At 52.8% G+C, this 25218-nt stretch overlaps 1 protein-coding gene across 1 annotated transcript; it reads right to left on the bottom strand.

Moving 5' to 3' along the window:
* Positions 1 to 77: 77 nt before the first annotated feature.
* Stard3 (StAR related lipid transfer domain containing 3) lies at positions 78 to 24975 on the bottom strand. The gene is made up of 15 exons (XM_046420490.2): positions 24865 to 24975; positions 10782 to 11052; positions 7761 to 7838; positions 7375 to 7452; positions 7216 to 7269; positions 6730 to 6847; positions 6430 to 6528; positions 6170 to 6225; positions 5818 to 5910; positions 5045 to 5107; positions 4798 to 4893; positions 4410 to 4489; positions 3987 to 4091; positions 2784 to 2877; positions 78 to 2338 (listed from the first exon to the last, which is right to left on the bottom strand). Exons 2-15 carry the CDS (start codon positions 11001 to 11003, stop codon positions 2234 to 2236), a joined length of 1341 nt encoding a protein of 446 aa, XP_046276446.1. The 5' UTR covers positions 11004 to 11052; positions 24865 to 24975; the 3' UTR covers positions 78 to 2233.
* Between the last annotated feature and the right edge of the window lie 243 nt (positions 24976 to 25218).

Here is a 25218-nt window from a genome sequence, read left to right as displayed (position 1 = left end):
AAGCAGAGCCAAGGCTCACTGGTGGGGGGGGGGCTCTGAGTCTAGGACAGGGGTTGGGGCTTTTGGACTCTGGCTGCCCCCAGGTCAGAGGTTAGTTTCTGAAGGGAACAAAGTGCTCTGGTGGGCACAGGGGTCTTCAGATCAGCACCGCCAAGCATCTGACACTCTGCAGACACTGTCTCAGACCAGGCACATGCCCAGCCTCGTGCTACCTTGGCATTGCCCTCTGCCCCGCCTGTTCCCCTTGCCCAGGGAGGACAGCACTTGTCTGTAAACAGAGCAGGAGAGAGCAGGGACTGATGCCCCTCGCTCTGTTCCAAGACTGCCAGGTCCCCCCCACCCCCACTTTCTCCTCTCCTGGGCTCAAGGGCACATCCTCAGCTGGGCCCCCTGGACCGGGAGGGACAGTGCACCAAAGTTCGGGTTCCCAACCACCATATATTATCAGCAAGGGGAATGGATGCCACCCCCACACCTGGAGTCCTGCAGCATGGACCTCTGTCTGGGTTTTCCTTCCTTGTGGTCAGTGGTCTCTCTAAGCAGATCCAGTCAGGGTGGAGGGGGCATGTGGCCCTCGATTCTACCTCTGACACCCATGCAAGGAGGAATGGGGTGAAGTGGGAACACAGGGGTTCTGAGGAGGAGCAGTCAGAAGACCTGGCTCCAGTCCCAAGTCAGTCATAAACAGGCTATGTGACTATGGCCCAGTCCCTGTCCCCTCTGGGCCTCACTTTCCCTGTTTTCTGGCTATAACAGGATGGCCAGAAGAGCTCTGGGTGTGGGACCAGCAGTCATTCATGGGGAGAAAGGTAAATCTGCTGCCCAGCCCCCCAGGGAGCAACTCATGGTACAAGAAGCTGGTGTCCAGGGCATGGAGGCATGAGAAACAAGGGAATCACAGAGCGGAGCAAGCAAAGGCCCTGGAAGAGGTAGTGACAGGAGCTGAGGATGGCCAGTGGAGATAGCAGAGCTCCCAGCTGGGCTGGTCACAGACCTGCATGCTGACTGCTGAGGCACTACACCGATTCTGCACATCTAATCTCCTGATCCTGATGCTGCTTCCATTACTATCAAGTGGGAAATGGAGGCTCAGAGATAGATTTGCCCAGGGTCACACACCTGTTTCTGGGACCAAGATAGGATCACCTGACTCAGAACAAAATGAACCATTCAGAGGACAGCAGGGGTCAGGTGGGGAGGAGGCCAGGAGGAGGGTAAGGCCCAGCTCCAAGCTGCCCTAGTGTGTGTTTGGAGGAGAGTGGAACCCAAGGGTCCCAGGGTCCTGGGATCCCAGAGGTGCCTCAGGGACCCTGAAGCCCAGGGCCCACCTAAAGGACCCCCTGGACTCCAGACCCAGGACAATCAAGACCTGCTATGACGCTGATGGTGGCTCTTCCACTTCCAACCCTGGCCCAGGGGACACTGCTCTCTTACAACATACCAGCTGGGCTGAAGCAGCCAGGGCTTGCTCCTCCTGGGTGAGCTCATGACGGGTGGCCTTGCTGTATGCTAGTGACCCACTCCTTCCCCATCCAAGGGCTGCTCTTTGATGTACTCATGAGTGAGGAGACCCAGGCCCAGGACAAGGCAGCAGAAGCAGAAAGGGCTTTTTTTTTTTTTTTTTCATTCATGTGTTTAATTGGCTCAAATTACAAAGGTCCCCAAGGAGGCCTGGGGAGAGAGGGACAACCTGGGAGAGGCAGAAATTCACTACCAGCACCCACCGCCCCCTCATTTGCCCCCACTCCTCCACAGGTGCATATGGAAAAAGGTCCCAGACCCTTTAAATAACTCTAAAAAACCTTGATAACAAAGGAGGCAGACGAAGGCTCCTTCACCTTAACACTGGTGACAGGCTGCTCTGCCCTGCTCTGTCTTGCCCAGGGCGCTGGCCCTCTGAAACCAAGTCTGAGCTTCCATCCCAGCTCTCCCCTGACAAAGTCCGGGATGGCAACTTCTCCAGAGGGCAGGGATGTCATGTAAACATCAGCAGGACAGACCCCACTTCTTCAGCCAGCAGCCTCCAGAGTCCACATGCTCCACCCCACACCTGCTCAGGACCGTGGTTCCAGACAGTGCGGCTCAGGGCAGGGAAGTAGCTTGGGACCAAAGTGCTACCCACTGCTTGGGGCCAGGTTCTCTGTGGGCCATGGAAAGCCCAACCAGCCCCCCTTTCTAGCTCTGGAGGCTGTGGCGGCAGTACCCCGACCTGCAGGGTAGCAGAAGGGCATGTTCACACCCGGGCCCCCAACTCTCCAATGCGCTGCCGCAGGTGAAAGGCAAATTCAAACATGGTGGCTGCGAGGCTCTGGTGGATGAGGTACCGGGGCAGGTGACCCTGGGGGAGGCAGGAAGAAGTCACACCATGGCTCATCCTTAGCAGGGCCTCCCCCTCAAGCTGGCACTGGGAGGAGTGCTCTGGCCAGAATGCAGGTGCGGCTCTGGGATCCTGCCTGGGCCCTGCTCCCCGCACTCCTGGTGGGAAGAACACGCTGTGCCTGGGGCTTGGCAGCAGCCACACAAACAGAGCTGGTGGGTCTGGGCTGGCAGCCAGCCACCCCACTTCAGGGCCTCAGGATCAGAGGTAAGATGGGGAAGGCCCGTGTCCTCCTGCAACTCGCGGCTAGAACACCATCTGGACCCTGCCCTAATCCTCAAGTCACAAAGTGGGCTGAGTAGGGGCCCCTGAGCAAGGCAGAGAGCCCTCAAGGTCACTCAGCAACCAAGCCAGGAGCAGTGTCCCCTCCACCCCACAGGCCTGACTCATAGCCCCGGGTGCCCACCTTGAGATCTGTGTTAAGAATCCAGACAAAAGTGCAGACTCGAGGGTTGCTGGCTGATTTGAGCACGACGAAGCCCCCAGGACCATTCTCTCCCCTGAGGACAGAGTTATCACTGAGGGAGGGGCACACGGGAGCCAGCAAGGCCCCTGCCCACCCCACTGTCTGCTCCAGGCCCAGCTTGCATTGGGATGGAAGAGGGAGTGCAGATGCTGGTCCAAGAACTGCACCCTGTCTCAGCAGGCTCACACCTGGTGTCCAGAAGCTGGGGTATCAGCCGTCAGTGCCACCCACTTGGTGTTGTTCCTCCAACAGTTGCTGGTGCTTGTGCACCCCAATGGCAGAGAGTTCGCTATCTTTTCAGCCCTCACCAGCTCTGCCCAGGGATGTGAGTGAGGTCAGCTCTGGCTGTGAAAGGGTGCCTGCCACTCCTCACCCCTGCCCAACTCAGGGAGCACGTGTGCCGTCAGCCTCCAGAAGAGGGCGCCTTCCCAGGAGGCCATCAGGGCTGGGACCCAGTTCACCTCTGATGGCCTTTCATTCTCCCTCAGGCCACTGAGCACGCTTAGGCCCACTCCAGAGATAAGGAAGTTGGCACCCAGAGTGGAAACAAGCTTGCCCTTCACCCAGCAAGTCCCTCGCAGGGCCGAGAGCCCCAATCTCACATTCTAAGAAGAGCGTTCTGCGGGGAAGCGTGAGACCCACAGGAGGCCCGCGGCTTTGCAGTCGGGGTTAGAGGGTGGGGAGAAGCAGAAGGAAGCCTGGGACAGGCACAGGAAGACCCCACTTCTCTTACTCTGAGGGGACTCCTGCGTGGTCCAAGAGAACGGTGAGGCTAAGGGGATGGAGGAGGAGGAGGAGGAAAGGGACCCTCGGGGGACCCGAGTCTCCTGAGGCAGGAAGATGAAGCCCAGAAGCCAGATCCAGAGCAACCCCATGGCTCCCAGCCCTGCTTCTTGGACTAGTTCCCACCCTGATCTATCCCAGCCAGCTGCCCACCGCACATGTCCCTCCAGCCTGGTGGCCTGGTTCCAGTCAGCAAGATTAACAGGATTAGGGGCTGGGAGGGGCAAGGCCTGGCGGGACAGGGAGCAGGAACACGACCTCAGCAGGAGAATGTGCCCAGCTGCACATACTGTACCCTGTGCTGCTCACTGCTTCCAGGAGAGGGGCTGCGGCATGATCCCAGGCAAGGCCCCGGCTCACCTGACATATTTGTGCGTTGGAGGCTTGGCACAATGTGTGGTGGCAATTCCTGATGAGAGGTACCGGTCTCTGCGCCGCTCTATGCGCCGGACATTCACAAAGTCCCTGGGGGAGGGAAGGTTAGAACTGGGGGCACAGAGCTCAAAGAGAGCTGGGCATGGTGGCACACACCTGCAATACCAGAAACTAGGGAGGCTGAGGCAGGAGGATCGCAAGTTCAAAGCCAGCCTCAGCAAAAAGCGAGGCACTAAGCAACTCAGTGAGACCCTGTCTCTAAATAAAATACAAAATAGGACTGGGGACGTGGGTCAGTAGTCGAGTGCCCTGAGTTCAATGTCCAGTACAAAAAACAAAAAACAAAACACAAAACAAAACAGAGCCCAAGGAGGCCTGACTGTGAGAAGAGGGTGTGGGGATACTCACCTGGGAGAGACCACACCGCCTGCAGCCCCTGCAGACACGTCGTAGGAAACAAGGGTGTTGTCTTCCACCCGCTGCAGGATCTGAGGGCCCATCAGGGGGACATGAGGTATAGCCCACGCCAGGAAAGCCCCAGGGACAGTCCACATGTCAGGAACCTCCTAAACCAGCCTCCTCCCTGCCTGGGACCCAGGACTAAAAGCCATCACCCTTTGTGGGCCCTGGGTTGGGCATTCCACAAGCATACTCCTGCTTCCCACCTCCTGCCCTGGCCCAGGAGGCACTAAGACCATCACCGCATTTTACAGAGGGGGAAGCCACGTCCCCTTGTTGTTACTGGTCACTCTAGGATATGGCTGGGCCCTGACACATGTGGGGAGGCAGGGCTGACCTGGCAGGCAGTCACTGTCTTGTTCCACAGCACCATCCTCTCGGGCTGCAGAATCACCTCTTGGTACACCAGCTCCGCAGGACAGGGCAGGAAGGTCTGGGCAGGACAGGTGGAGGTGGGTGGTGTCAGAGGGGCTCGGGCACACCAGCCCTTCCCTGTGGTGGGGGTGCTGCAGGGGGGTCCCTCAGCCCCTTCCTAAAGCCCCAGATGGAACAGGAGGCTCCAGGATCCTCCTCCCTTCACTCACCTTCAGGATGAAGGTCTTGCCATGAAAGGGAACCTCGATGGTGTACACAGTGTCCCCATACTCCTGTGGCAGGGACAGAAGGGTGGTAGGGAGGAGCATGGGGTGGGTTGTGGCATGAATGAGTGACAGGCAGGACAGGTTTTCACCAGGATTTGGGGGCTATCTGAGCAGCCATTAAAAAATGGTGGTTCTGGGCCAGGGCTGTGGCTCAGTGGTAGAGCGCTTGCCTGGCATGTGTGAGGCACTGGGTTCAATTCTCAGCACCACATAAAAATAAATAAAATAAAATAAAGGTTCATCAACAACTAAAAAAAAAAAAAAATTAAATGGTGGTTCTGAGGAAAGCTTCTGATCTTAAGTTGAAGGACAGGAGTCCAGCTACAGCTGTGACCATGAAGAACCACATCTCTAAGCCAACAAGGGCTGCCATAGGGACTGGCTAGAGAGAGAGGGACTGGGGCGTGTTTCCCTGTTTTCTAAGCTCTCTGCAATCTTTGTAGATAATATTGTTTTGATCATGAAACAAAACACCGGACACAGGGCAGAGCCTGGCTTCCCCTTCAAAGTGGGAGCCGAGGGCTCAGAGCAGCAGGGAATGAGGACTGAGCTCCCACATGGGGGAGACAGGAAGTGTCAGATCCAGCCTGGGCCCCCTCTCGGGGCAGGAATAGGACTCCAACCCATGCAACCCTCAAATATATGCCTCGGGCCTCAGGAAAGGAGTGAAAACTCTAACACACACAGGAGGGGCAGGTAGCAAAGGGGCTTCTTACATTATTCTTCTCAAACTTCCAGTTCTCCTCCTGGGCCAGGATCTGGTCCACCACGGCAGTGGCCTCCTTCCCCTGGCGGAGGTACTCTCGCTCCTGGTCAGGAGTGAGAGGCAGGAAGGGGTCAGATGGGGGCCTGATCCAGTTAGACATGGGGTCTGGGCTGCTCTCCCAGGGGTCTTGGGGGCTTCCTGAGGCCTGTGGCTGTGCCAGCTCCTCCTGGGTCCCCAGGCATGGGGCACACCAAGGGGCTTGTCTGGCCCAAGGAGCAGTCCTGAGGTCCACCCTGGCTGAGGCCAGCGCTGGCCCTTTCAGGTGCACACTCTGAGGAGGCTCAGGGTAGGCAGCCAAATACCTGGGCAGAGAAACTTTTCTTCCCAGTGACTTCCTCATCTGATTCGTTGTCAGACCCTGTGGAAAACAAGCAGAGATGACAATGGCAGGGGGTGGGGAGTGTGGGAGGGGGTAGGGCTCAGGGACCTGAAGTGCAGGGATGTGGGGGAGAGGTTGTTGGCTTTCCCCAGGGAGCCTGAGGGAAGAACAGAAAGAACAGGCCCAGCCCACCCTCGCCTCACACAGCCCCTCCCTTTCAGCTCCCCACCCACCAGCCCTCACCTGCAAAGGATTCTGGGGGTGAGTAGAACTGGCCCTCAGACAGAGCGCCAGAGAACAGCAGGGGTCCACGTGCAACAGCAGCCTGGGCAGCAAGATACCCTGTGGGAGCAGACATGGGCAGCCATCGTCCCAGACCAAGGACACTCATGCAGAAGTAGCCTGGGGTCCCCTTTCCCCACCCCAGGCTCTAGAGCTGCTCCTAGGAGGCAAATGGCTCAGAACTCACTCTCATTTCTGAAACTCTCCTCCCTTAGGGCTTGGCTTACCCTCACTGCCCTCACTCTGTCCCCCAGGACTCACATCGCTCCTCCTCAGCCTCCTGGGGTAGAACTTTGAAGTCAAGGAACCAGGTCTCCAACCAGGCAAGGACAAAGGAGACGATGGGAAGCAGGTAGCCAAACGCACCTTTGCTGAGCAGCTAAGGTGGAAGGAGGGGGCTGAGTTCCACAGCGGCGGGGGGCGGGGGTCACCTCAAACCCAGAGCCCCTTCCTGGAGCCACCAACTCTGGTATCATACACCCCATTCCCGGCACCATATGCTTAGATACCCTCTGTGGCACATGCCTCTGAGATGGATTAATTGAGTCTGCAGCAGGACATACCAGGGTTAGGCTGTAGGAAGAACTTTGGTTTCTGGGGTGGGGGGATAAGTGCAGGAAGCAGAGGATGATTCCTTGGAAATATCAAAAGACAGGAGTCCCCCTCATTCCAACCCTGACAACAGAGGCAGACACCCAAAGCCAAAGAAAGGGCCCTTTCTTAGGAGAAGCCCACTGAGCCACTGACCTCAGAGAGGATAACCTTGACAATGAGGAAGGCACTGGAGACCAGTGTAGTGACCTGACAGGAGAGAAGGAAAGAGGTCAAGAGGGAAGGCAGAGGCTGGGGGTGAGTCCTCCCCCATCCCAGCCCCTGCCCCCAGGTGGTGGCAAAATGGCATCTTACCGCAATCACCCACCAGTGGCGGAGTCGCAGCACAGCATAGCCCAGGAGTAGTCCAGAGAAGCGGAAGAAGGCCAGGACCTAACCGAGGAGGGCACCAGACCGTCAGCGGCAAGCTGCGTCCCCACCCAGCTGCAGGGTGAACTGCCCCCAGCCTGCTCAGCATTTCTTTGAGACAATTTGGATGGGATTTTGGACGGGATCCTGTCTCCCTCATCCCACTGGGGCTCTCTGAAGGTGGGGCCCCACTGAGGATCTTCTGGAAGACGGAGGATGGGGGCCAAGTCTCCTGATAAGACTGGGTGTGTGGTAGAAAGAAGGGAACCAGCCGCAGGCACCTCACTGCTCCCTCTGCCCCCGGGGCCCTGGGGTCTCCCAAAGCCACTCACAAAGATGTCAAAGAAGGACGTCTTAAAGTTGTAGTGGATGATCTCCTGCTCCAGGTTCTTGCGGATGCCTGTGTTGGTCTGGGGGAGGAAGACAGGAAGAGCTCTGCGGGCAGAGCCGAGTCCCCGGGGCTGCCCCCACCTCCCAGAAGGGGGAGGTAGGAGGGGCTGGGGGACCGGGAGAAGAGGCCAAAAAGGCTAAGCCACCACCCAAAGGGGTTCCCAAAGCACCAAGGGAGCTCAGCCAGAGGTACCAATACTGTTCCTCCAGGAGCCAGGCAGCCCAGCCGGGCAGGGCTGGATTCCAGTGCGCTGGCCTAGGGCGGCAGGTCTGGTGGCCTTGGAGCAGTGCAGGGAGGTGCTGGGAATCTGCTCTCATGTAATTCCATTTTCCTCCCAGCACTGTGGTGCTCCACCTTCCCAGCCAATAATCCATCTGAGGTGATGGGGACTGAGGTGGGTGGTGGGGGCCGGGGTGGGTGGTGGTGTCAGACAGAGCCCCAGGTAGCAAATCAATTGATTAGGTTTGGGCTTAATGGACAAAATCTATCAACCTGCCAGAGAAGATGGTGTGGGGAGTCAGGAGACTTGTCCTCGCTCCTGTCTCTACCCCAAAGACCGAGGATGGGAGCCAAGTCCCCTGATAAGATCGGGTGTGTGGTAGAAAGAAGGGAACCAGCTGAAGGCACCTCACTGCCTCATTTTCACCAGGATCCCTGAGACTTCAATGTCAGGGGTGTGGAAGGTGAGGGGCTGTATGGACACTGGGAACCAGACTGAGGTATGAGTCCTCTGAAGGATGGGGGTGCCAGCACCCCTGGAGAGGAGGGGGTGTGAGGTGACCCCAGGGAATGGAGCCCAGGGACCCCACTGAGGAAGACCCTTCACACCCACCTAGACTGGGGCTTCTGGCCTCTGGCAGGTCATCTGGATTTAGTGCTGGATTTAGGGGGTTTATTAAAGACACTGACAATCAGGCCTCAGTGCGAATCTGAGGCTGAATACCAGGAATCTTTATAAAGCTTCCAGAAAATCCTGGGGCTAGGAAGAGGGACAGCAGTCTGAATGCTGATGGACATACACTGACACTTGAATGCCCCTCCAATCCCCACCATGTGGTTCTACCCCAAGACCACCTGGGCTTCATGAAATCTGACATCACCTCTACTTTGGCCTGCCCGAAGAGTCCCAGTCTGGCACTCAACCCTGCCCTCTTCTTCCTGCCCCTGGGCTCCACAGCCCCTCCTACCCTTTGCAGTCTCTGTGGCTCTGAATGCCGGACCAGGTCCCTCAGTCACACACAGCATGGGGACCCACTAGCACCACCCAGATCAGGACTCAATAATCATGTTTCACTCCCTGATTTGCCAGTCTCTCTGCTGGTCACACAACCCAACAGGTGTCCTTGCCTGGACAACACAGTCTGCTAGAGAACTGAAAATACATAGAGTCCAAAATACCAAGATAGAACTACGAAACTGAAAATTAATAAAATTTTCATTAAGTGTCATCCAGGGGAAACATTACAGGGATTCTACGAAGAGTTAAATCCAGTATTCTGGCATTTTCATTACATTTGAAAACAATTTGTGGTTAGATTCTCTTTGCAGGAATCTCAAGTACACATGAGGACTGCTGAGTCTTCTCACCTGACAGCCAAATAATCTCAAAAGAAAAATTATCAAAAAATTTTCAGCCCTTCTCCAGTTATAAAATCTGGATTGAACATAGGCTGTGTGTGAATTTTCTTCTTTGCTTTGTATTAGTTGGAACCTTTGAAAGGAAGGATTCTGAGCACTCAGAAGCTCTGCAAAAAGCCCTGAACCTTGCTGGGTCTCAGTTTTTTCATTGTTAAGATGCCCCAGGGCCCTCCATGGCAGCTGCTCCAGCTCACTGACAGTGCCATCTCATCTCTGGTGCACAAAGGACAGACACCTGCCCTGAGCCCTGCCTTTCTTTTCAGACCAACATGCCCCAAATAAAACTTATTGTCTCTATACCTATGCCAGCCCCTTCCCCAAACTCCACTTCTATAAAGAAAGGCACTGTCAACCAGTGTGGTGGCATGCGCCTACCGTCCCAGCTACTCAGGAGGCTGAGGCAGGGGGACCACTTGAGCCCACAAGCTCAAGGCCAGCCCGGACAACACAGTGAGACCAAGGAAGGAAGGGAGGGAGGGAGGGAGGGAGGCAGAAAGGGAGGAAAGAAGAAAAGGGGAAAGAAGAGGAGAGAAAAAAAGAAAAGTAAGAAAAAGAGAGAGGCTTTGCTTTCCTATCACTCAAGTTAAGACCAGGCTACTGTCACTCAGAACCTTGATGGGGAGCCCACGCTGCAGAGGAAAGCAGAGGGAGGCCCCAAGGGGCTGAGGTCACGGTGAACAGAGGAGCTGGGGTGAGACCAGGCTTGGGACACCCTGCTCTGAGTGCTGAGGTCAGATGAGGCCCCGCCACCAGCTAGACTGTGTTCCTGCGGTGGCGAGCACTGTGTGGGATAGGGTGAGACAGTTCTGTCTCCAAGCACGAGGTGGCATCTCACCAAAACCAGAGCCATGAGGAACTCAGAGTTTTACTGTTTTCCTTCCCACTGTCCCTCTGCTTTTAGCACAATGCCTGGGCAGAGCAGGAACTCAAAAAATGTTCTCTGAATGAATGAATGAATTAGAGCCAGACAATAAAGTAGGGCAGAAAGAAGACAAGATAGTTTCATGGGCTCAGCCAGCTCTGATTGTCCTCCACTTCCACTAGGGGGCAGCATGGTGCAGAGCCAAGCGCCCAGCTCAGCACCCAGCGGGTCTGTTCAACCCCCTCCTTCTCAAACTTGTTGAGCAGCAGCAGCCAAAAGACTCAGCTGGTCATAGCCCCGTTTTCTTCATGCAGATGACAGCAACTGTTCTTGTCTCCTGTTCTTCACTAGTCCCAGATAATCAACCCAATGGAAGAGACAATCCCCCCACGCAGTAGATGCTGAACTGCGCAGGGGTGACTCCCAAACATAGCTTGTCCCTCCAGCGTTGCCCCTACTCACGTTCAGCTCGATAATCCACAGCAGGGAGATAAAGAGCAGGTCGAAGGTGACAAAGAGGCAGAAGGTGCGGCGGACATCAGAGATGGCCCTGCGCTTCTCTGGAGGTGGTGGGAGGAAGTGTGATGAGAGGCTTTGGCTATGGGACAATGATGAGCCCAGGGAAGCCACGGCTGGCAGGCTGCGCTCCAAGTCACGAGTCAGTTCCCGGGGTCGTGTGCTCATCCTGGTGGCCCCACGTTGGGGTGGGGAAGGCAGGGCCTCAGCAGCAGGGCTAGGAAAGAGGGAAGTGGCTGTCAGGGTCTTGAAGGCCACATATATCCCCTGGGCCCTCATTTGTTCCAAAAACATCTGGCGCCCCACCCTATCCCAACCCCACAATCCAGGACAGTCTCTGCCCAAATTCCCTCCATGGGTCTGGCTTCCCAGGCTGGGAGGGCAGTGAGCATCCCTCCTACTCTCTGCCCTTCTTTGCCCTCCCTGCCAAGAGCCCAGCAGCCCCATGGTTCACCCTGGAGGGCCCTGGGGCTCCTCAGCTGGGCACCTACCCACTCCCAGATGCCCAGGGACACAGCCTGTTCCTGCCAAGCCCAGCCTGGTGGTCAGCCTCTGGTCCTGTCAACAGCCTCTTGGCCTGCACCACCCCCAGGAGAAGAGGCCCCAGGCTCTGTTCTTTGTTTTCCCAGCACAAAGCCACTTTCCCTCCCAGCAGCCAGCCCTCCCCTCCACCACTAATCCATGGCAACTGGGAGGAACTCCGAAGAGTGTGTGTGTGTGTGTGTGTGTGTGTGTGTGTGCGCGCGCGCGCTCTGCAGACATCTTGGACCTTCTCTCCAACTCCACCCCCTCACCGCCACCCCAGGCCCAACTTTCATCACCTCCGGCCGGTGGCTGCTCATGGATCTTCAGGCCGCCTCTCGCACCCCTTAACTACCCCTTCCCCACACTGTGGCCAAAGGAAGCTTTACAAAGCACCACCCCAGGGCTTCTGCCACTCATGGGACAGCAGGCCCTCTCCTCATCAGTCCCTCTGGGGGTGGCCTCTGCCCAGCTCTTACCAGGGAGCCCCATCTCACTACCACTACCACAACATGGCCTTCTTTCAAATCCCTCAATGTGGCAGCCCTGATTTGCCTCCGGCCCCAGGATCTGACTCTCTCCATTGTCTGGAATATTCTTCCACAGCTCTTCCAAAGGCAGTTCAAAGGCCCTTGGCTCAGCGTCCCTCCCCACTCAGAGCACAGTATGTCACACTGCTTTAACCTCCTCAGCCAACTCCTCATTGTCTGGAATCTCTACTGTTCTAGTTTATGGTTCACCCTTTCTCTTAGTAGAACTTCTGTAAACCTCAAGGGTGGGTGACATGGTCACTGCGGTCTCCCTGGTACTCAACACAATGCATGTAGTAGTTCACAACTACTGCTGAATAAACAAACACTCCAGAGGGGCTCCTGGCCCTCAGCTCCTTGTATGCAGCAGAAAGGAACAGAGAAAAGCCTAAAGAGAGCGAGAGCCTGCCATTTCCAAGGTAAGCCCAGTGTTCTGCTGCCCAAAGCCTGAACTTCTACCATGGTGTCCATGCCCACGCAGAGAAGGATGGTTCCTTCTATTTTACAGATAAGACCACCAAAGCCCACAGGGATTCCTTAACATGCTGTGCAAACATAGGGCTCTCATAAATCCTAAGAGAAAAGGAGCTCCAGAGGCCTAGCGTCCCTGATCTACCAATTTGCTGGTAGTCCATGCCTGTATCGCAGCAACTCTGGAGGCTAAGACAGGAGGATCACAAGTTTGAGACCAGCCTCAGCAATTTGGCAAGAACCTCAGCAACTTAGCAAGACCCTGCCTCAAGATTAAAAATATAAAAATAAAAAGGACTAGAGAGGGCCAGACATGGTAATGCATGCCAGTAATTCTAGCAGCTCAGGAGGATGAGGCAGGAGGATCCCGAGTTCAAAGCCAGCCTCAGCAATGGTGAAGCACAAAGCAACTCAGTGAAATCCTGTCTCTAAATTAAAAAAAAAAAAAAAAAAAATAGGACTGGGATGTGGCTCAGTGGATGAGTGCCCCTGAGTTTAATCCCCAGTACCAAAAAATAAAAAGAACTAGAGAGGTAGTTCGGTGGTAAAACGCCCCTGGACTCAACTGCCAATACCAAAAGAAGAAAAAAAGAAAAGAAAAAACCATTTTTCTTTCTCATAGTTCTGGAAGCTAAAGTTCAAAACCAAGGCAGAGCCATACTCCCCTCTGATTTTTTGCCTCTTCCCGGGTCCGGCTGTCACCAGCCACTTCAGGCATTCCCTGTCCTGCAGCTGTGTAACTCTAGGCTGTTGTCACATGATGCTTCCACTGCAGCATCTTCACATGGCTGTCTTCTTATAGGGACACTAGTCCTATTGGATTAGGGGCCCACCCCACTCCAACATGAGCTCAGCTTAACTCATAAATCTGCAATGAACCCATTTCCAGACAATGGTCACATTCTGAGGTTCAGGGGACAGCACTTTGATGTATCCTTTTTTGCAAGGGGGGGGGGGGCAGGGGACAGATTTCAATCATAAGAGTAACTTCTCTTTAAGTGTCCTTTTTTTTTTTATGGTGCTAGGGATTGAACCCAGGGCCCTTATTTAGTATCTTGATTTACACTCCTGTATTTCTTTATATATATATGTGTATATATATATATATATATATATATATATATCTTGTATCTTTCTTATATATACAGTGGCCTGTCACAGATGCTGTTTTGGGTTTGTTTTTTTTTTTTCACTTAACAATATATCTTAGAAATCACTCCCTATTATGTCTCCCTATAGAGATCTTCCTAATTTATAAGGTTGTTAAGTACCCTTTTTTTTTCTCTCTCTCTCTTCGTGCTGGAGCATGACCTTGTACACACTGAGCTACCTCCCCAGCCCTAGTACTTCATTTGTGATGAGCCACATTTGAGCCAATTCACCTCCTATGAAGAAACATTTAGATTTGTAACGATCAGAAATGCTACAATGAAAAACATAGTATGTAGTTATTTTCCTGTTGCTGGAAGTGTATCTTCAGGACAGATTCCTCGAAGTGGAATTGCTGGGTCAAGCTGCGTGTGTGGTCTTGTTAGGCTGCTGCCAAATTCCCTTTGCAGTATGCATTCCCGTCAGGAATGTATGAGGGTGTCCAGAGCCCTCAGATGGGATGTCCCGCATGTCTGTCTGGGATTTTTCCTCTCCACCTCTCTACCCTTAGGACTGGTGCTTCCGCCCCCATCACCTCTATCCGTGCCCCTCCCCACCTCCTTCCCCAGCTCGTCCTGGTTTCCACCTCCCTCCCTGGACACAGGACTTGGGTGGCACAATAGCTTAGATGTGAGACTCACTTGGAGTGGCAACCACACTGACACTCACACACCCAGAAGTCCCTGGGTGAGAGATGAGACGAGGCTTAGAGCAGAGGTGCTGGGATCCAGGAGCGCTGAAGCAGCTAGGGGGCACAGGACCAGGCCCTGGGCTCAGTGGGAGGGGGAGTGGCCAAGAGTCAGCGGAAGGGGTTCCACATCAGCCTCCTCACCAAGCAACTCCAAGTCCACAGAGAGCCTGGGTCCCAAATTAAGAGACCTGCACCTGATCTTGGGCAGTCACTGATTCTGAGTGGTTTTATATACTCCTTTTTTTGGGGGGAAGGGGGGTACCGGGGATGAACTCAGGAGCACACTGAGTCCCATCCCCAGCCCTATTTTGTATTTTATTAGAGACAGGGTCTCACTGAGTTGCTTAGCACCTGCCAAATTGCTGAGGTTGGCTTTGAACTCGGGATCCTCCTGCCTCCGCTTCCCCAGCCTCAGGGCTTACAGGTGTGCGCTACAGCACCCAGCTTAAATTCCTTTTTTTAATCAAGAGAAACTTAATTCTTTTTTTTTTACTCAGAACCTCAGTATGTAAAACATAAAAACCTGACTGTTGGGAGTGTAGCTCAGTGGTAGAGCATGTGTACAGCATACACAAGGCCCTAGATTCAATCACCAGCACCAAAATTAAAGAAACAAACCAAAAAGGACTGCTGTGAGTGACAGTGGCTGCAGAGTCCCCCAGGTTACAGTGTAAAAGTGTGGCTCATTCACATGACTTCAAAAAGCCTTTGAGGGGCTGGGGTTATGGCTCAGTGGTAGAGTGCTTGCCTCACATGTGTGAGGCACTGGGTTCAATTCTCAGCACCGCATATAAATAAATGAATAAAATAAAGGTCCATCAACACTAAAAAATATTAAAAAAAAAAAAAGCCTTTGAGCTCCACCAGGCTAGAGAGTGAAACATGCCTTGGCCTGAACACAGCCCCATCAGTTCCCCAAGCGCTGTTTCTCTGGCTGTTTCCAGACCTCCATCAGAGGGCAGAGGATGGCACATGCCCTGGCCTCACAGGGAGGCAAGAGTGAGAGCTGTGAGGACGGAGATGGCAGGGCTGCCACCCAGCCCCTGGGAGCTGCCCCCCCCCCCCCGCCCCGCAAGCACCTTCAGAGGTGTCAGGAGAGGAACAGCACTTGTGGCGTGAAGCAGTCAGCCTGGGACAGCTGCAGACTTGACACTGTACATGTGGAAGCTGAGCTGTTAGGTGTGGGGAGGGGGGACGGAGGCAGGCAGCAAGGACTCAGAGGTTCCCGTTGCCCTAGACTGGGCGGGGATGGGCAAGTCAGGTGCAGGGGTTATTCAAGTTACTGCAGCTCTTGAGGCAAAGGGAATGGATGGGTACAGGCCTCAAGGCCCTTCCCAGACTGTCTCTCCAGGACACGCTAGTTAACAGTTCAGCTTACAACAGGGTTTTGGCTGGGCAACAGACTCAGGCAGCAGCCAATATCCTGGAAAAAGGAATGGACTGGGACTGGGGAGATAGCTCAGTGGTATAGCACTTGCCTAGCACACCTGAGCCCCTGGGTCCCATCCCCAGCCCCCCCCCCAAAAAAAAAAAAAAGAGAAAGAAAGAAAGGAAAAAGAATGGACCCTGAGACTGGGGTTCAAAGCCTGGACTTCCCCCTTCCTAAACGTGTGATCTTTGTGAGGCCATTTCCTCAAAGTGTGTATGTGTGTGTGTGTGTGTGTGTGTGTTTTACTGAAGATCAAGCCCAGGGCCTCAAGCATGCTAAGTCCTTACTCTACCACTGTTACTTACACCCTCAGCCCCTCGGCTATTTTTTTTTTTTTTGGTAGTTGTAGATGGACAGAATGCCTTTATTTATTTATTTATTTATTTATTTTGTTGTTGTTGTTTAGTTACATGCAGTGCTAAGGATCGACCTGGTACCTCATGCATGCTAGGCAAGCACTCTGTCACTGAGCTACAGCCCCAGCCCTTTTTATTTTTTATTTTGAGACAGGGTCTTGCTAAATTGCTGAGAGCCTTGCTAAGTTGCCCAGACTGACCCTGGACTTGCAATCTGCCTGCCTCAGCCTCTGAAACTGCTGGGATTACAAGTGCACCACTGCCACCATATCTAGTTCAGATGGATTTTTATTTATTTTTGTTTTTATTTTATTTTATTGTGATACTGGGGATTTAACTTGGGCCTTATCCATTTTTAAAAGGCAACAATAATATACTTAATCCTCCTGATGTACACCTAAAACTTGTTACATCAGTAAATTTCATGTTCTGTATTTCCTCCCTCTCTGTCTGCCTTCTCCCCTCTCTCCTCAAGCCTTAGTAGCTCAGCTTCCACAAACATACCACACAAGAATTCCAATTTATGTTCAGAAGAGAAGATACTGAGGGCCAGATGTACAAGTAGCTGGCAAGACCCTTTATGCAAGAGGAAAATGGCAGGAGCAGGTGGGATACACTCAGGAATGTGTGATAAGAACCACCCTTAATCCCAGCGGCTCAGGAGGCTGAGGCAGGAGGATCAAGAGTTTAAAGCCAGCCTCAGCAAAAGGGAAGCACAAAGCAACTAAGACCCTGTATAAAATACAAAATAGGGCTGGGGATGTGGCTCAGTGGTCAAGTGATCCCTGAATTCAATACCCCACCACCATCCCCCCTCTCTGGGGTGGGGGGAACCCTCAACAGCTTGGGTTCAAATTTGAACTCTAAGCGAGCCATAATGGTGGGCACCTGTAATCTCAGCAACTCTGAAGGCTGAGGCAGAAGGACTGCAAGTTCAAAGCCAGCCTCAGCAACTTAGTAACACCCTGTTTCAAATAAAAAATAAAAAGGGCTGAGGATGGGCTCAGTGGTTAACTACCCATGGGTTAGATCCCCAGTACAAATCAAACAAACAATCAAACAAACAAAACTGGGGCTGGGGGTGTGGCTCAGCAGTAGAGCGCTCGCCTAGCATATGAGGGGCCCTAGGTTCGATCCTCAGCACCACATAATATATAAAATGAAGGTATTGTGTCCAACTACAACTAAAATTAAATATTTTTTTAAAAACCTAATAACTCTACTATTCACTTGCTGGGTGACCCAGGGCAAGCTCTCAAACTTCTCAGTCTGGTTCCCTCATCATATGGAAGCCAAGTTATTCCAGCTCCAGGCAAAGGCGGTTTCCCATCTTGGGAAGGGATAGAGCGCTGGGGGTTGCTCCCTGCACAGGCCCTCGGGGATGTGCCAGGACTGATCTCCCACACTACCCACTCTCCATGCACGAGGGAAAGGTGCCAAGATGGTGAGCCCCCTTCCCGCCCACCCACCCCAGTTCCTCATTTCCAAAAGTCTTAAGTGGCAAGGGCACAGATGAAGTCCTTGTCAGCCCTCCAGCCACAGTCCAGAGGTCCTACCACCTGTCTGCAGCTTGACAGACGGCAGCTCCCAGTGGGCATTTTCTGGCCAAGGCAAGTCTGTGACACGATGAATGCCACTTACTTGTTGTGTAAGCTGCAGCTGCTGCACTTGCAAAGTGCACAAACCTGTCCAGACCCTGGACTGGCTGGACATCCAGGGAGACAACGAGGCCTGAGAAGTGTCTAGAGCAGCCCAGCACCATGGGCTGAGTGCTCGACAGATGCCCACCCCACCACCTGTGTCTTCCATCCTTTCCCTTTCTGACCCCCAACTTTATTCAGAGGGCTGGGCCAAAGTGTCTAGAGCTAGAGCTGGTTCCACAGAACCGTGCTGTGTGAACTGACTAGGGGACAAGTCTCACCTATACCCAGAAAGGACCCACCTTTCTGGGCAGTGTGGATTCTCCAAGTCCTCTCGGAGCTAAGGGGAAGAGCAGAAATGGCTGTGCATGCTGGGTAGCTCTGCATTCCTTCAGAAATGGCCACAGTGTATATGGTGGGGTGGCCAGGGAGTCCATAACCCAGGACAAAGTGGGGGAAACCAGTGAAGCCAAGTGAGGACTGGACTTCAAGCCCACAGAAGGGTCAAACTTTGAATTCCCACCTTCCTAGCCACTTCATCTCTCAGTGTCTCAGTTTCCTTCTTTGTAAAATGGGATTAAAAACAGCACCTACTTTTTACTGTAAAAAGTAAATGACCCATTCAGTGTAATGGCCTAGAGCATCCCTGACACAATAGTCACTGCATGAGGGTCAGCAGTCATTCCTGTTCTGCCTCCTCTCCAAAGAAAGACAGCCTTGAGGGCGGGGGTTGTAGCTCAGTGGTAGAGCACTTGCCTGGCATGTGTGAGGCACTGGGTTCGATTCTCAGCACCACCTATAAATAAATAAATTAAGGGTTCATTAACAACTAAAAAAAAAAAGAAAGAAAGAAAAAAGATAGCCTGAGTGGCTACTGCCCTGGAGATGTCTGCTGGCTGGGGTTGGGGGTGAGGTTCTCAGTCAAGCAGCCCTTATGGATGCCCAAGTTAATGGCAGGTCCACAAAGGGGTAGAAAGCAAGGGTCTGGGGGGAAGGAGGCTGGCTTTGCTCATGTTCTGCTGTTGGCCAGACTAGCAGGAGCTGGCAGTGGCCACTGCCCACGTGGCACCCTGCAGACATCATCTCCTTTAATCATCACATGTCTACCAAGAGCTGCGGGGATGACTCTATTATGGAAAGACTAAAACTCTGAGAGCTCTGTCCACAGTCCCATTCCAGGAAGAGACAAAGCCTTGTGGGCTTCCCCCTAAGCTGGGCTGGGACTGCTAAATGCAAATGCAGCTGCTACCAGGGGCCTTTGGCTGGGGAGAGAGGTGTCATGAGACCCAAAGAGCTAAGGAACCATCCAGCCAATGACTATGGACAGCTTCTTCCCCATTAACATTCAAACCATCAACAAATCTGTGGGCTCTTCCTTCCAAATCCAGCCAGTATCTGCCTGCTGGTCAACTACCTCTAGGTCCCCTATCCAAACCATAATCTCTTCACAGACAGAGTTCTGACCTCCTCCTATCCTGGTCCCAAGTCTATTCTCAACACAGCAGTCACAGGGATCCTGTTAAAAGTCTGACCGCGTCTCTCCAGTGCTCCAAACCTCCAGTGGCTTTCAGCTCAGCCAGTTAGGGTCAAAGTTTCCACGTGGCCCACAAGTCCTCATCTTCCCTTGTTGGAATCCTCCACTCCAACCCACTGGTCTCTTGTCCTTGGACACATCAAGCACACTCCAATCCCAGGGCCCTTGCTCTGTTGGTTCCCTCACTCCTCCATTCTGGTCTCTATGCAAACGTCCCTGTGAAGAGGCCTTTCCTGACCAGTCCCCTCCCCATCCCTTTCCCTGCTTTATGCTTCACAGCACTTGACACTCCTGATGTGTGAAATCTTCATTAGTCTTTTTTTTGTGTGTGTGTGTGTGTGTATATGTGTGTGTGTGTGTGTGTGTGTGGTGCTGGGGATCGAGCCCAGGGCTGTGTGCATGCAAGGCAAGCACTCTACCAGCTGAGCTATATCCCAAGCCCTGGTCTGTTTTTTGTTCAGTTTTTTTTGGTTGTTGTTGTTGTTTGTTTGTTTTGTTTTGTTAATTTTTTTTAGTTATACATGGGCACAATATCTTTATTTTGTTTATTTATTTTTATGTGATGCTGAGGATCGAACCCAGGGCATCACATATATGAGGCAAGCACTCTGTCACTGAGCCACAACCCCAGCCATGGTTGTTGTTTCATTCATTTGTTTGTTTTTGCAGTGCTGGGGATGGAACCCAGGGCCTTGCATGTGCTGGGCATGTGCATGACTACCCCCGAGCCCTGCTGGTCTGTGTTTACCACCCATCTTCTCCACTGGAATGCAGGGACTCCTATCTTTGCTCACTGCTGAGTGCCCAGTACCAGAAGCATACCAGGCTCACAGGAGATGTTCCGGAAATGTGAACCAGGATTTACATCCTTCTCTCCAGGGGCAGGTGCACAGGTACACTGGACACTCACACCTGACCCCTCCCTGTCCTGACAGCTTCTCCTGCAGCTGGACTTTGCCCTCATCTGGTGGCCTGCCCTGCCCAGAGCCCACACAGCCCCTCCACAGCAGGCAAGGGAAACTGGTTCTCTGGGCACTCTGAGGCAGGATGGCTGCTCCTCTCCCTCCCCTGGGTCCCCACGTGCAAGGAGAAGACTCAAACTGAGTTGAATTCCTTTGATGATGCCTGTCCCCTCAGCAGGGCCTCAGCACTCCTCCATAGTTTCCTGACCCCAGGTCACACCACAGTTGTTTATCCTTCTGCTTCCTCATTCTGGAATGTCCACTAGGGGACAACTCAGACCCTTCAGAGACGAGTTCAAGTGATACCTCCTAGGCAAAGCTTTCTCTACCACCCAAGCTCCCCCAACCTCTCACGACTCTGGGTCAGCACCTCCCTTATCCACAGCACACCTGAGCCAAAAGGCTGTCTCTTCTCAAGCCCTTGAAGCCCAGGCCACAGTGCCTGGCCATAGCACATGTCTAGTAAGTTAGTTGATGTGTATGTCCATAATGTCTACCCTGGAACAGAGAGAGGGTGCAAGTCTTGGGGTCAGCACCAGATCTGGAATCAAAAGCCCAAGCTCATTCCTTATTAGACTGTGTGCCCTTGACCAAATCACTGAGGCTCTCTGAATCTCTGTCTCCTTATCTATAAAATGAGGATAAGATAGTGCACAATTCACAGAGCTTAAAAGAATTAGAAACTCTATATGCACAGCGTCTGTGCTTAATTAATGGTAGCTACTACTACTAGTACTGCCCTCTATGGATATGGCATGAGAGGCAGGGCCCTGGACAGGCATGTCCAGCAGAGTACTCTGCCCAAACTGAGAGTTCACCAGTCCTGCTGGAGACAGGAAGGGCCCTAGCCTCAGGCAGCTGGCCAGGGACGGCACATTTTGAGTTTTCCTGTAATTCAGGGTTCAGTGGCTCCTGCCCTCAGCCTGGGAACAGCTGGCCTTCTAGCCCCTACCTGTTCTCCCATAGAAGGTTTGGAAAGTTGCCCAGAGAAGTGGAAATTTAAGGAGTGGAGGGCATGGCAAATAAGAGCACAGAGCCAAGGCCTGGCTGTGTTTCTCCTTCCTTCTGGGGAAGTGGAAGAGTCAAGTGGAAACAGAAGCCAGATTCTTCACTGAACACCCCTCCTCCCTGTAGAGGGAGGTTCTGTTGGAGCAGTTCACTGAAAAACCCCAACAAGAGGATCTGCACAGCCCTCCCACCTCCTCCCATGTGAGGCCGGGCTGAATGTCAGGGATGCCCCCAGTTCAGTGACCCCATGACCCTGGGCCTACTCAGAGGCCAGTGAGTCAAGCCCAGTCTCACTCCTTAATGCTGTTAGGTAAAACTAGGGCTGAGGAAGCCCAGTCCCCAACGTCAGTCTGGAAAGAGCTAGTCATGCAGAGGGCAGACCTCTCAATCCTCTCCAGCAAAGGTGGGGGTGGGGGAGCCTCTGGTCAGCATAGGCTCCTCCCAGCACAAAGGCCAGTATTAACTTCTTCCCAGCCAAAGTTCAGAAGGACACACAACTGGCCGTGTGGGATAACCACCTTATCCTCTGCCCCCTTCGAAGGTGGGACCTGAAGCAATTTCTGAGAGAAATTGTGGTCCTGGAGTCAGGAGACAGTTCTTCAAATTCCTGCTGAGTGACCCTGATTCTCAGCTTTCTCATCTATAAAATGGAGCCAATAAGCTCCACCACTCAACTGAACAAGGGTGAGCTGCCAAATGTGCAGGATTAGTGGCCTCACCCACACTACCCTCCCAAACAAACCTAGGTGTGTGGGAGCTCAAGTGAATGCAACCCCCAGGTATGGAGAGCCTACAGCGTGCTAGATACCAGGTCAGTCCCTGGGGTTGCAGGACCCTGTTCTTTTCCATCAGGGGCTCTAATTCAGGGAGGAAGATTTACAGATAAATGTGTGGTTCACGCTGAAATCAGCATTTTCAGGGAGGAATGAACAAAGGACTGTGGGATCCCAGGGCTGGAGTAGGGGATGTCAGGGAAGAGAGGACATCAAAGCCCAGGCCTTAAGAATCAGCAGCTATCAGCCAGAGGCAAGGAGGAAGGGCATCCCAGGCAGGCACAAGAGCAGGAACAAAAGTCCTGACACTGGCCTAGACCCAACCAGAGGCATGCAAAGGGACCCCACCCCATGGAGCCTGTCTCCAAATACCAGGTACTTCAGACTTCCCCAGAGTAACCCTGGCTCCTAAGCCAGGGGCACTTCCTCACAGCCAAGTGAGAAAAAGACTCAGCAGAGGATGCTACCTGTGTCTTCTTCAGCTCACCTCCCTTCTCCCCTCACCCTACAGCACCCACTGGAGCTTTGTTCCAAGGACCCAGCTCTCCCTTCTCCGAGCATGTTCCAGCCTATGCCTGCCTCTCTCTTGTAAATTTATACTCTCATTTTAACGCCCCTCACTAATTGTCATCTCCTCTGGGAAGGTGCATTTGGCCTTTCTCTCCCTCAGTTCCCAGCATTTCTGTAGAATTAATGCTTACCATGTAACATTTTCCCTTTTCAGCTTTGTTTTCCTGAGCAGACTGATATCAAGTCTAGGCCTTTTTCACCATTAAATCCTCACTTGATAAATCCAGATCCTGCCCCCATGCCCTCCACCCCAGCATTTTATTTATTGACAAAGAGCCAGACTTTATGGCCCCAGGAAAGAGTGAGAAGCAAGCCACACCTACTACCATCAAGCTGCCTATGAAATTAAAAATCAGAGCCAGTGAACTAGACTTGAACTACACTATTTTTTTTTTTTTTTAACATTACTGGTGATTGAACTCAAGGCCTCCCAAATGCTAGGCAAGTGCTCTGAGGGACGTTCCCAGCCCTTTTTATTTTATTTTGAGACAGGATCTTACTAAGTTGCCCAGGTTGGCCTCAAACCTGCAGATCCTCCTGCCTCAGTCTCTGAAATCACTGGGATTACAGGTATGCACCAAGGCAATAGGCGAGATTGTTCTTAGGTAATCATAATAACTAACATTAATTTATTGAGCATTCATGTGTCTGACAGTTTTAAGCACTGTACATACACTTTCAATTAAGCCTCACAACAACTCTTATGAGGAAGGCACATTATTCTCTCTACTTTACAAATGAGGAAACTGAGGCACTGACTTCAACAAGGTTACAAAACAGTATCAGAACCCAAGCAGTCTGGGGACTGGGGTTATAGCTCAGTGGTAGAGTGCTTGCCTGGTACATGTGAGGCACTGGGTTCGATCCTCAGCACCATATAAAAATAAATAAAATTACAGAGTAAGGATATTGTGTCTATCTTTAAAAAAAATCTTTAAAAAAAAAAAAAAAAGAACCCAAGCAGTCTGATTCAGGAACCTATAATTCTCAGCCACAATGCTATTATGGCCAGAGTGCTAAGGGGACACAGAGGGGCAATTCACCTTGCAGGGTGGAGGCAGCAGTGATGCAGAAATGACAAGCAAGTCACTAAAGGACAAGTAGTGTGCAACTACTGGTGTGTGCAATGGCAGAGAAACATGAACAGCAAGGCACATCCAGTAGCACAATGTTACTGGACCCTAGGATGCACACAGGAGATTACTAGGGAGGACGTCAGATTACAAAGAGCTCTGTTAGTCACGCCAGAGATTCAGCCTTTTTCTGCAGGCAATGGAAAGCCATAAAAGAGTTCTAAGCAAGGAAGCAACACAATCAGACTTGTGTTCTAAATGGTTTGCAAAACTGGAGACTGGGTTGCAAGTAGTTGTGATTGGAAGATTATGGGAAGCTAATACAGTCAACCTGGTGAGAAATAAGTCAACAAGAGTGGTAACAGTGGAGAAGACGGAGTAAGAGGGTCAGGAAGTGAGCTGTACCAGGTCACTTCTGAGATGTAGGAATTGACAGAAAAGAAGAAATGGAAGATAATCCCCAAGTTTCTTGCTAGAGTTGGCTAGCAGAGGAAGAATGAATCTGCAGGAAAACATCAGTTCAAATTTAGACCCAGTGAATTCTATCTGAAGGGGAGGTGTCCCGCTGGCAACTGGACAGTCTAGTCTGGAGATCCACGGAGAGGTCGTGCCAGTGATTTAGGTACTGAGCTGGGGTAAAGCTGATGCTATATGAGTACAAGAAACCATCCAGAAGCAGTGCATAGAGAGAGGGGTTGGGCAACAGGGCAGAATATGAAGCGGTACTTCTGCCCTCATGTCAGAGGATTAGAAGGAAGAAATCTGGAGATGCGCTGGAAGCCAAAGGTATGGGGGAGGGACACCTGTCAATTAGGAACAATTGTCAACGGTATTGTGACCTCTAAGAACTCAAGAAAGATACTTTAAAGGGCCCTTTGAATACAGGAAGTTATTCACAGCCGTTTCCAGAGGAAGTTGGGGAGGCAGCGGATGACAGGGAGACGCAGACTGCAAACCTAACGGAATGTGTACGTTTTTCTCCAGATTCTGACCCCTCCCCCCTCCCGCCTCCAATACCTAGATACAGTCCCCTCGTCTCTGCCCTCACAGTTAAGAGAGAGGCTTTGGAAGTCAATCCCGGACGCCCTCCCGGGTCCTTATCCCGGCCTTCTAGGCGTGGCTTCCGAAGGTCAGAGTCTGAGACCCCCAACACTGCGCGCGGAAAAGTGCAGCCGGGGGCTAGAAGGGGGCGGAACCTGGAGTGCGGGGGGCGTGAGAAAGGTCGGACGGAATCGAGAACGGACATCGGGCAGCGAAGCGGTATCCGCAAGAGATAGCCCTCGTACCACCACCTGGTCCCAGTGACCTCTGCAGGACCCACCTGCTCCATCTCAGCACCGCCTCACTCTCCAGCCCCAACTGTAGTCCGGCTCCGGGGCCACCGCAGCGCCTCAGAACGGAAGGAGATCTCCAGCCCCGCCACTTCCGCCGCTGAGCCCGCCCCCAAGAGCAAACTAGGAATTGCGTTCGACTGCAGCCCCTCCCCCAGCCCCGCCCCCAGCCCACGCCCCCAGGGAGAAGGGCTCGAAGTAAAGTTGCAGTGTGTTAGGTTTAAAGAGGGTCTTCCAGCCAGGCGCGGTGACCCACACCTGTAATCCCAGCGACCCTGGAGGCCGAGGCAGAATGACTGCACATTTGAAACCAGCCAGGGCAACTTAGATCGTGCCTCAAAATA

This window comes from Marmota monax, unplaced genomic scaffold (genome assembly GCF_021218885.2).
Source record: "Marmota monax isolate L192 unplaced genomic scaffold, Marmota_monax_Labrador192_F-V1.1 WCK01_AAM20220418_F8-fsc00064, whole genome shotgun sequence".
In the NCBI taxonomy this organism is placed as follows: domain Eukaryota; kingdom Metazoa; phylum Chordata; class Mammalia; order Rodentia; family Sciuridae; genus Marmota; species Marmota monax.
Note: the sequence above shows the minus strand (reverse complement) of the source record. Positions and strands in the feature narration are given on the sequence as shown.